The 11190-nt window shown below is 41.5% G+C and overlaps 1 protein-coding gene across 1 annotated transcript in view; it reads left to right on the plus strand.

Annotated features, from left to right (window-relative positions):
* Window positions 1–10519, plus strand: part of T265_01200 (hypothetical protein) — a gene marked incomplete at both ends in the record, with an annotated part of 82824 nt that extends 72305 nt beyond the window's left edge. Inside the window, 2 exons of the mRNA XM_009165185.1 lie at window positions 4512–4955; window positions 9381–10519. Of these exons, the coding sequence (XP_009163449.1) occupies window positions 4512–4955; window positions 9381–9674 (738 nt within the window). The remainder of the gene's footprint in view (window positions 1–4511; window positions 4956–9380) is intronic.
* Between the last annotated feature and the right edge of the window lie 671 nt (window positions 10520–11190).

Genomic DNA, 11190 nt, shown 5'->3' on the forward strand with positions numbered 1-11190 from the left:
ACCCCTCCTTCCTGAGGTGAGCAAGGTATCGCTGCTTTCACAACAGTGGAATAACGGTCACCTGGGGAAAACATCATACTGTCCTCAACTCCTCCGGATGGCCCCATAGCATGCTTATTCCTAACTTGGTCGGTCGCTGTTCTCGTCTGTTTGCTCAACATTGGCCCTCACGGCGCAGAGCAAATCTGATTTTTCATCTTCCTAATGAAAGTTTTTAATGTAGCTAGTATGGTGAGAGTAAACAAGTCGGGGATTATTATGAGCTTTACCGTCCTCCCATGCGGACCTACTGAAGAACAGAGCAGATATTCACGCAGTCTCCAAAAGTTTGACATATCTTCAGTGATGTTTCCTCTATGGAAGTACTGAGCTTGTTTCAGATGTGTGTAAATCATTCGATTCTCTGTGTTTATATTCCGCAGGTATCGTCGGTGAAATGAACTACCTCTGTTCTTCTTCATTTGAAATTTGACCCTGCAATACATAATCAATGATCCTCTGGTAAAATCAGTACAACTCCCAGGTGCAGTTCAAACGCACAACTTTTCAAGTACCAGTTACACAATCTAACTTCCCATTACTGGAGCTGGTCAGCTGTTATCTTTCACTTGGACCTTGTATGACAATGTCCCCCTTTCGGCCGGCAGAAGCACGATCTAATATTGACTGGCTACTCATTTGACGACTTTAAAAATCATGTCGTTCGGCTTATGCGGAGATCATATATATTGGTATTTGGTGCGATGATGTCTGTTTTGCTAACGCTTTCGCCCAGCCGGGTAAAATCCGTCAAAGTTGCGATCCTAAGAAACACCAATCAACTTTTTAATGTCTGCTGGCGATTGTCAACACCATCGCCGATCGTGGGAATGTCTTATGGGTATCATTCTGGAGCCCACAAATCTATTGCAAGGGAACTAATCGCTTTTTTATAAACAGACCAAAGGGCAGGAATCAGAAGGATCCCTGATAAGACAGATTTACCCACCCTTTATCCTGGCCTGTTCTCTGTGACTAGATGATGCAGCCGTCAAATCTGTTCCATCTCCCCACCGTTGTATTACGCATTGTTTACAAGCACAAACTTACGATGGCAACATCGTTTCAAACTAACGACTCATTGAACCATCGCAGACAACTACCCTGAATATATGTTAAACGTTTTTTATTTAGTACCATTGCTAAAGTGTTGGTAATCACGTATAACTTCACAAATCACAGGTTTCGGCGTCAGTACGGACAGGCTATCTCACCGAAAGCGTGACAAACCAGCGTGACAAATTCAGCACGATCAGTGGACATCGATCACGCCTGACCTCGACAAAGCTCACTTAGGTCAGATGCATATTCATTCTCCGGCGATTTATATGAGAATCACATAGTAATGAGTGTTTTATGCCGTCGTATGGGATAAAACCCGTTGCACGTCTTTTCAAAAGAATTCAGCTTGAAGCCTGAATTTGACAGAATCCCGAAAAATCAGACTTGAGGCCTCGCTGCCAGTTATGGATATCTATGTAGAATTAGAACGCTACTGGATACTCGGATACTGCCCTCAAGCCGACATGCAACTGACGGGAGCATCAACCTAAGGTATTCTAATGGAACCACTGGAAGATCACAAAAAACCAGGTTTTGTTTGGATTGTTCAACACCGAGTGAATTCCGATAACGTAATCCCAAGCCACCTTTTGCTCAAACTTCTGTCACAATTTCGTTTTCAAAATTCCCCGCGTTGAAAATCGAATCAGTGCGGGAAGTCATCCATAAGTATTCTCTGGAGAAGCAGCTGGTTGAAGATAATGGTACTTCATTTGGATTATTCGGACGACTAGTCATGTACTGTCACAGCATACTGTTTCGTATCACAAATGTGCCATACTTGCCTTTCAAAACTGAAAATCTCATATCCACCGTGTTCGGAGAATAAGCAACGATAGTCAAGCGTGTCTCTTTCATTAAACCCGTAAAGAAGGGCATTATTTGTGTGTGTACCGCCCTAGAGAGGTCGCACGCCAGTGTCCAGGCTCATCGTGAATCTTACATCCTAATTTGGAAATATATGCAGTTTTGATGCTTGTTGATAAAGCATCATTTGGGCGCAATGGACTCATGGGCCGACTGTCGGAAATACATGAATGGTCAGTACTTTATGTGTGTGTTAATCCTTACATTTATAAAGTGACACTACGCTAGCATTCGAGATTTCTTTTGTTGTGACAGTAGGGTTAGCTTTAGCAACACAGTGACCACTACATTGCTTCAAGATGAATTCACTCCTGTCGGAAAACAAATAAAGTGAGATAAGAGATAAGGATTACAAATCAAGTGACATTTCTTATCTAGCTCTGGGAAAACGTGATTAATCTGTTAAACCAAGGAATCCTTGGAGTTATCCGCACAACGTTCTAGGCACAGATGCCAGACTTGAATTAATTTGCCACAGTAACCTCCAGGATCTTTGTCTAATTGGATTGTTGTTCGTTGGAATGGTTTGGGACAATTTTATCTCCATATCCTCTGTGGATTAGATGTCTGACAACCGACGTTTTGACCTAAATTCAGGATGAGTTGAGTAATAATCATTTAACAGTTTAAAACATTCTTTAGACCTTTAATACTATATTTCGCGCTTCATGTCGATCTTTCCTATTCACGTATTCCAATGCGAGCGAACATAGTTGGTCGTAGGTATATACGTATAATACCGGTGTTTTAACTGGTCTTAGTGTGTTGTGTATTTTGCATGAAAAGCCTTCTTTAGGGAGCAAATTAATACATGAGTTTCATCATGAAAAAATATCCTCAAGACTAACTTTTCTTGGTCTAGCGCATTCGCCGAATTTGTTCAATTTCTGACTACTAATTCCTACCTTCTCTCAATCTTCACAAGGGACTCAACAATTATCAGGCTCCAAAGTTGATTCCTTTGAAAGCTGTAATTAAAAATGGAGCTGGTTGTTCCTAATTTCTTTGAACCAAACATTTTTAATTGTTGAATTTGGGGCCGTCTCTTACCCAGCGTTTGTATCACGGTGAGCCAGCGTATTACCTCACATCTTTGGTGACATGATTATGTCCAGCCTGAGAATTTTGTGTGTTCATGGGGTCCATCAAAACCCACCCAGAAGTTTCCTCATTATCAACTGCTTTCAAAAGCCGAGTTTTCAATCCATTCGGTAGGGCACTTAGTATTGGCACAATGGAATTAAGTTTTCGAAAGCTACGATGTGTCCCTGATGGACTAAGGCAATCAAACAACTGAGTTCAGAGTACCAGTCCGAACTTTTGAGCCCATTCTAAGCATCCCGGGCTCTCAGCGAGGCTGGGAAATTATTCCGCCAGACTTCTCCTACTAGAGGTATGATTGCTTCAGCGGACAATGAAATTCGGTGAGCTACAAAAATATGAATGTAGATCAGGATGGTTTGTGGTTTGAGCGCACGCGCAACACAAGGCAACATTTTGGCGCAAAAGGCTTTACTTCAATCGCGGGGGTTTTGCAACTAAGAGCAGCTGTGCGGCTAATGGCTCCCAGACTGTAGTCATCAGCATTTCGACTTTTTATTTTATCATAGCCGAGAAAAAAATGCAATTATCAAAGGTTGAGTTTGCTGTGTGAAAATGACGGGAAAACTTACCGTTTGTGAGTTTGGCAGCTTAACGAGATAATTCCAGTAAGCGCATTCTATCTCATCTGTCTATGCATCCCAAAGCTACTTCAAATACATTTTTCAGTGTTTCGGAAACAGAATCAAACAAAAATAGTTTGCTTTCATGTGAAAAGTCCCGTAGAATCTGTACACAGTCTTTTTGTTTTCGAAGGCTGTTTAACTAATTCGAAAGTGGTGGCTCAATTCAGGCACCTGTTAATCGTCCGGAATGCTTAACGTGCAAATTCTAACAAAATTTTCACAAGCTATTTGAAAATCCTCCCTCAGAAATCCACTCCAAGTTGAGTAAAATAAAAGGGCTAGCCCTTGTCTCAAACTGATTTTCATCCAATACATGCACTCTTGATTGGTCTGAATGATGTTACTGTAAATGCCAATTTATGGGATTTAGCGTGTGACTTGAATGCGATGAATGGACCCGGAAAATTAAAAGCTTTTTTTTTTTAAAAAAATTGCTAAAACCCCTTTAACACTCCGCCCTTCTTGATGTTTATCACGTAGACATGCTTTTGAGGGATAAACAGCCCGATCATTGACGGATGAATTGCATTTCTTCACAGTTTTTCTAAAATAATAAGCGCTGAACTTTTCTACACCACGATATTCTCATTCGGTTGGTCGTTACCGAGCTGTAGCTTTCAAGTTACTAAAAATTTGACAAAAACAGCGCAAATACTGACAGCCAAATGGATCACAAATCTTTTCGGGATTTTTCCCGAATCTCGTCACATCTCTCCACTGGATTTCATGCAAATAAATCTCGATTATTTTCTTCTGTCCGTTGAACTACTCTTTGGATGTTAAAAATCCATTTCGTCCCATCTTATATCGGAGCAGGTATGGCAGTTGCTGATTGACGCGGACTGTGGAATCAAACTCTCTCCTGCTGTCCGAAAACACTTGGCCACTGTGACTCTTGGGTCCACAGATTCAACGTGGTCTACTCTTGGCCTGAGGACAGTCAGTCACCCGGACCCGCTAATTCACGTCCCAACCAAAGGAGCTCGAGGTTTAACAAAGACCCGAAGCAAGAGTGAGGTGATGCGGGAGTTTGTAAATCAGTCAGAAAAGTTGGACCGCGAGAAGGATGGACCAGTGTCACATGATTCAGATACGAGCGCATTGAAGGTGCCAGAGGACGCAGCCGGAGACTCAGGAGAGCTCGACGACGAAACTGTTGGTCCTCGTAGTTGTGACCTAAAAATCGTGCTAGAAAGGTCTACAAGAACTAAGCCATACATGGTTGGCCACTTGGTTGATATCAACGAAGCAGAAGAAGAGGTTGGTTAGAAAGTTGTTCTTTTTTGTAAATAAATCGTCCCGTTTTACTTTTACTGTGGCTTCGCGTGATACGGTAGCCTGAATTGGCATGATTGACTAGAATTGGGATGATCTAAATGTTGTCTTCCAAGCCACAAAGACCGCGAAAAATAGGAATACCCTGATTTTGTATCAAAATTTAGATTGGCACCTATTCTAATCACTCCGAAAAACGTGAACAGAATTCATTCAGATCTGATGAGCAGACTGAATCTGTTGCCTGAATCTGTTGCCAAGTACTTATATTAGCTTTCACCTTAGTCGTCTTTGAATTTCAGTCTCTAAGGGTGGGGGCAGATTTGTGTCCATTTTATAACTGTGTGTGACCCGTACGTGTGCCTAAACGTGTCTTTTAATTTTACCAAACCGGGATAGCAGACAGACACATGGTTCACCTGGCTGAGCAGTACGGTAACTTTATCTACAAAAAGTTGGAGTTAGCCTCAGCTAACTGACTTGACAAAAAGGTAGAAAATTGTTCAGCGCCTCATGAAACCAAACTGTAAGATACTTGGCCGGGCTTTTTGAAAGCGTAGAAATTTGCTGGTCTCTTCGGTCATTATCAAACCTATCAAAGCTAATATCGGAAGCATATGTAGGAACCTTGCATGTTTATTCAAAACGGGTTGAGCTTCATTCCACGCCAAAATGTGGTGTGCAATTAAAGCTCCGTTTCCTTTGGTGAGTAGCTTGGAGCTGAGATAAATATTATTAAGTATACCTTGACATCCTATCAGTGAACGGCTTCGAAACTCAGAATACATCCGTTGAATTGCGGACCCTTTTAAATTAAATGAGCTACTTGAGTTATACGAGAGATGACCACAAAAAAGTAATTACTAACATCATCCTCCCACTAAACTGCAGGAAGAGTAGCATTTACCTTGAGAAACGGATTTTCTTCATACAAATGCCCACAAGTTAACAGCTTCCATAAGTTCTAGCGTTTGGTTGTGGCAGGTATATATAGTTGGGTGTTATCCTGTGCAGATTAGTCTATGAACAATGACTGAGTCGCCGGACGATTCGGCGTAGCAACAATGCTGTGTGTGATCTGCACGGAGTCGGACTTGCTAACACTTGTAAACGCACAAATCCCGTGTAACACCGAAAATATAACATAGCGGAGGTAAGAGATAAAACACACTGCCTGCTGAAAGCTAGCAGCTGGTTTAAGGATGACATGAGCCCTGTATCAAGCTTTTGGGCACTGGTTTCATGCGTTGTTGTCGGACGGCGTAGATTGTGCACAAAATCCTAGACAAGTTTGACCAAAACAAACATACTTTTGTGCACTTCAAAAGGTGGGTGATTTGGACGACCGGATGTGATGGTAAGGTATCAGGCAACGCTTTAGATCCAGTGTGGCCTGTACTGCCATACAGCTAATCACAGAATTCCGGTAAGTGAAAATTCTCATAGGAGGTGATTCGTACCTTGAGGGTGTGCAAAAAGTGGATTGGCCAACAGAGAAAGAGAGAGTTGCAAGTAGGGTGAATTTTCCGAGTGCAGTTACTGAAGATGACAGAGTGCCCTCTGACATTGAGGCTAGCCAAAACTCATTAGGATTCCACTATGTCTAAAGAACTGGTCAACTTACCTCACTCCAGAGAACCGAATGTTCCCTCGAAGTTCTAGGTATATGTCAAAAGAGCAGCGAATTTAATCGGGTGTTTAAAATTTAATTTAACAAGATAAATGGAGATCTTGCACTTACAGCGTAAAACAGCGTAAATAACTTTGTTTAAAAAACATTTTGGATTTGAGGGCGATCATTTGAGACTATTGAAGTTAGGTTAACCCTGAGTTAGTTCATATCAGCGAATCTCGGAAGACACAACAACAACAGGTAATTGTGAGTTTCTAACAAGGTCCTGATTAAGCTTTCTGAAGTGAGTAAGCAAACACTATCTTAATATTCCGAAACATTGAGGTCACCGGTAGGGCCACCAAACGGGTTCACTCAGTCCGGTTACTTATTAGCTTTTGAGCTTTCACACTCGCGCCAAACCACGGATTTACTTAAACCAACAGAAGGATTAACAGATAGCCGGTCTTAATGCGGGACAAAGAGATTATGGTAAAGCGCTTTTCCGTCTTGATAGCTATGAGAATATTGGGTTTTTTAGACATGTGAACTTGGGTCGGTTAGCGTAATAGTCATGTGTACGTTGTTCGTTGAGTCTACTGCTGACAAGCTGAACTTACCAAAGATATTTATGTAGCCCATCGTCTTAGTCGTTCTGTTCTTGCACTGTGACTGCGTCGATTGTAGTGTCCGGGGTGTCAGTGGTCTGTACCACACAATGTGGTCTGTATCGTTAGCCATCTGAGTGGTAATTAAATTAGATAACAGTATACTTACAGACGTCTTTTATGCGTTTTTTCCGGCAATCGTTCAATATTTCACATCCTTTGTTTACGTACTGTAGTCCTCTTGGCTATTCTCCAGATAGTTCTCCGCAGATCAAGCACTGATTAAACAGAACTGTAACGGGTTGGTTGAGGCTACTCACACACAGTCAGGTAAAGGCGGTGACACGGAATGGGGACAACATTCCTTGGTTGATCGCGGTTTGAGCACAATGTATTCTCTTAAAATGTAGTTGGAACCATTCTTGCCTAAGTTAAGGGAACATTCACGAGCCGCAGTGGATCAAACGGTTGATGAATTTATGATGCAGCGGCTAAATTTTACCAAGTGAGCACTGTCTATTGTCGGCAAAACTGATAATAGGTTAGTTTGATAGTTCCGTTTTCCACAGATTTAAGGAGAGTGTGGTAATCAGGAATCTCTAGTAAGTCGCATTTTTATGTATAGTTCGGTTCGGTGTATAATGCCCTCGGTGGTCTCTAGTATGCCCACATAGCCAGGCGGTTCCTATTATGAACGGTGCACTGCATCACGAGTATGGAACCAGAAATATGTGTGGTAGGAAGGAATGCGGGATAGACCAATTCGCATAATTGGTCTGAGTTAAATTTTTTGGCAGGTTTTTGTATTCCATAGTTCATGAAAATCCTTAGTTTATTTGATAGCTTTATAATTCATACAATGCATTCTGAGGAATGACAATTTTAGAAGCTACTCTCGTAAAATGCGTCACGTACACCGAAATGGATAAAACTATGGACCGAGTTATCTACCAAATGATGACTTACGCATATCTCCATCCTCTGGATAAACATACGACCAGACCTAGAAGTCGCATTCCAACCCAGGGACGTGATACGTGGACAAATCAATGAATCTGTGGTGGAAACTCTGTTTTGGAACTAAGCCAATCCAGTAGATCTGTGATGTATTTTTCATTAAGTCAAATACCAGGATTCCTCAAATATTTAAATTACCAGCCTTCCGTATACATTCCATAGTTGCCACGACATCTTTTGACCGACAAAATGATATTATTACTGATAGTTTACAAAGCCAATGGTTTTTTTCATGCCTAGAACAAAGTTTCCTCCTCCTTGGGAAAGGTGACACGTAGGCTTTGCAGCCAATATGTGGCTGCCTCATCGATTTGTATTGTTTGCTTTCTTAATGTGCTCAAATACCGGTGTAACGGTGATACTACTGATAGGGGGCACGTGAGTAGTATGTGTTGTCCTTGGAATTTCGATTTGCGTCTATTGAAAAGGGGAGATCTGTTGCGGAATTTGTGGATTCGCTTTGTAACATTTGCTTGGATTTGAGCGATGAATGATTGAGGTCGATGAATATCCAGGAAAGTTCAAGAAGACACGTTCAGTAGAAGATGGGTTTCCAGTTTTTGTAAATAAGATGCAAATGAGAGTGTTGCTTCATTGTCCAATGGTCTGTAACCGGTCAGTGGCGTTTTTCCAACAAATAACTCCGCAGCAAGGGCCTCCTTCTTCTCACCAGTAGCTCTGATGCATCTACTGGTTGGTTAGTTCCCAAACATGAAAAAGACATTTCAGATATGTTTTGGTAGCTATTTTTATTTTCCCCTTAGAACTTCATGGTTTTTCAAGAGTATTAGATGGTGGCTAATGTGATTAACCGTCTAAAAGGTCATTGTTTTCATATTCTTGTTGTGCATCAAGGATTTGTGTCACTTTGTGGTTTTCTTCCGTTGCGTTCAGTTGATCAGCTGATTTGAGAAACTCTTTGTTTACTTGAACAATAAAATATTCTCCTAGCTGGTTATTCCGTTATTAATGAAAACGCAAACACCTGCTGTAGTTCTCTTTTTCACTTTTATGGGACTTCACTAGCTTCTTCCCAATCCGTAAATGGGACTTTCTTTACCAACTACAACCCAGTTCCGTCGGATGCACAATAAACTGCGTAAGATTTCAAGTATAATTTACCTATACTCGACAACATGAAACTTTTCTTTCCCACTTCCAAATTGATTTTAGGATTGCACATCCTATCTCCTGCAACAAGTTGAGCAGCCCGAAGATTCTATGGCTCAAGACTATGAACGTATAACATATCTTATCCGGATTCCAAAAGCTGATCATTTCTTCAAATTCTATCTGTATGCCGCGGTGGTCGAACCGAGCCAAGCTGTTACGCTTCCTCTAGTCTACACCTACCTGTTAGAGGCACCACAACGTCTGATGTCCGGCGAGGTCCCCTACATTGGTGTGCAGCATGGAGCGTTCCCTGAAAAGCTGGAAAAGATAAAGCAATCGACAAAAACTTCGTGAATTGGTTTTTCTTAAAACTGTTCTGTCCATTTTTTCCAGTACCACTAATATACTGCATTCTTTTACGGCTGTGTCTGTCGGTTTATTTTCCCAATGAATTCCACAAGAAGAGAACGAGAGCATTGAACTTAAATTTGACGAATTCAAAGATGTCGAAAAGCCTATTAGTGTACACTATTTTTGCCAACTTGCTTTCTCAATCGCTCTCCTTCTCACTCTTCCACTCGGTCCACTTTTGTTGCGCGATAAATAGACGAAAATGAACGTAAAAAGCACCTACTTTACTGCTTTGACCTTCGTTGCACACTATTGTTCATTTCGTTCGAAATTCCCCAGACCATATTAGGTGTGCTTATTAAAGAAACTGATCCGAGACTATCTGAACTTCCGCAAGCTTCTCCATACTACTGTTTTTCCTTTCTTGGGTATTTGTTTCACTTTCGGTTGTTTTTTCGCTTTTGCGTCATCTTTTTTTACTTTCCCCTTGCTTTACGTCAGAGAAACTGTTTGTGTTTCTCGGCTTTTACTAATTGGCAGTATATATTCCGGTCGGTGAGCTTGGGCGTTTATCGATAGATTTACGTCTCTTCTACGTTTTGCAACACACCTTTCTAACTTTGGGCGTGCGTTTCAATTTGCGCACCGTTTGTTGATTGCGGCATTGATGCCTGTGTAATTTTGACAAGGCTGCAACCATTTTGATTCGTTCACCTTGTTTCTATGCTAATGCCACCTATGTGTCATATCACGAAAGCTGAAATTTGTTGCCGACGTAGTTCTTTCACTGGCCTCAATATACCGGTTATCTTACCGGGTAACCTCAGTCGTGTAAAACTGCATTTCTGTGGTATTACAGTCACTGTAACCTAATCGATCCAAGTGACAGGTAGCTTACTGGGGCTTGATTTCCAGCATTACAACTAATGTTACCATTACTCCACAAGACAACTTTTGAGCTTGCCTGCCTGACAGCCGACTGTTCGCATGCTGAGTTAACCAAAGTTACACAAAACTGTGTGTAGTTCGATAGCGGACTGACCGTTTAGAAAACACGCTAAAGGTCATGAGCAGTGATAAGTCACGAGTGGTCAATGAAATTCGCGGTGAGAAAGACTCATCCGTAACTAATATGAATGGTCAAGCATGAAACCTTATCTCTGTCAGCTAATTTCATTTGAAAATTGGCCGGCACAATATGAGTCCATAAGTACTATGCAGAGTTGAGTGCTACCAATCAACAGGACTTTAGAAAACCTGTTGCTACAAATAGCGTGCGCAGGAAGTAGAAAAGTCTTCAGCTATGCCGGCATAAATCCAGAGTAAAACTACCTTTCACCTAAGACTGATAGCAAGAGGAACAACATATATGGGTAGTCCAGGTTGGTGGGGAGTTTAATCTAGGTGAGCCAACATATAAAAAGCAATCGTGTTCCTCAATAACTTGGTAAACAGGGAGCAGATGTGGGGTAAACGGTTTTTCACTAAAATGGCTTCGAGTGTTCTCCATGTTGCAAAG

This window comes from Opisthorchis viverrini, assembly GCF_000715545.1.
Source record: "Opisthorchis viverrini unplaced genomic scaffold opera_v5_13, whole genome shotgun sequence".
Taxonomy (NCBI): Eukaryota; Metazoa; Platyhelminthes; class Trematoda; order Opisthorchiida; family Opisthorchiidae; genus Opisthorchis; species Opisthorchis viverrini.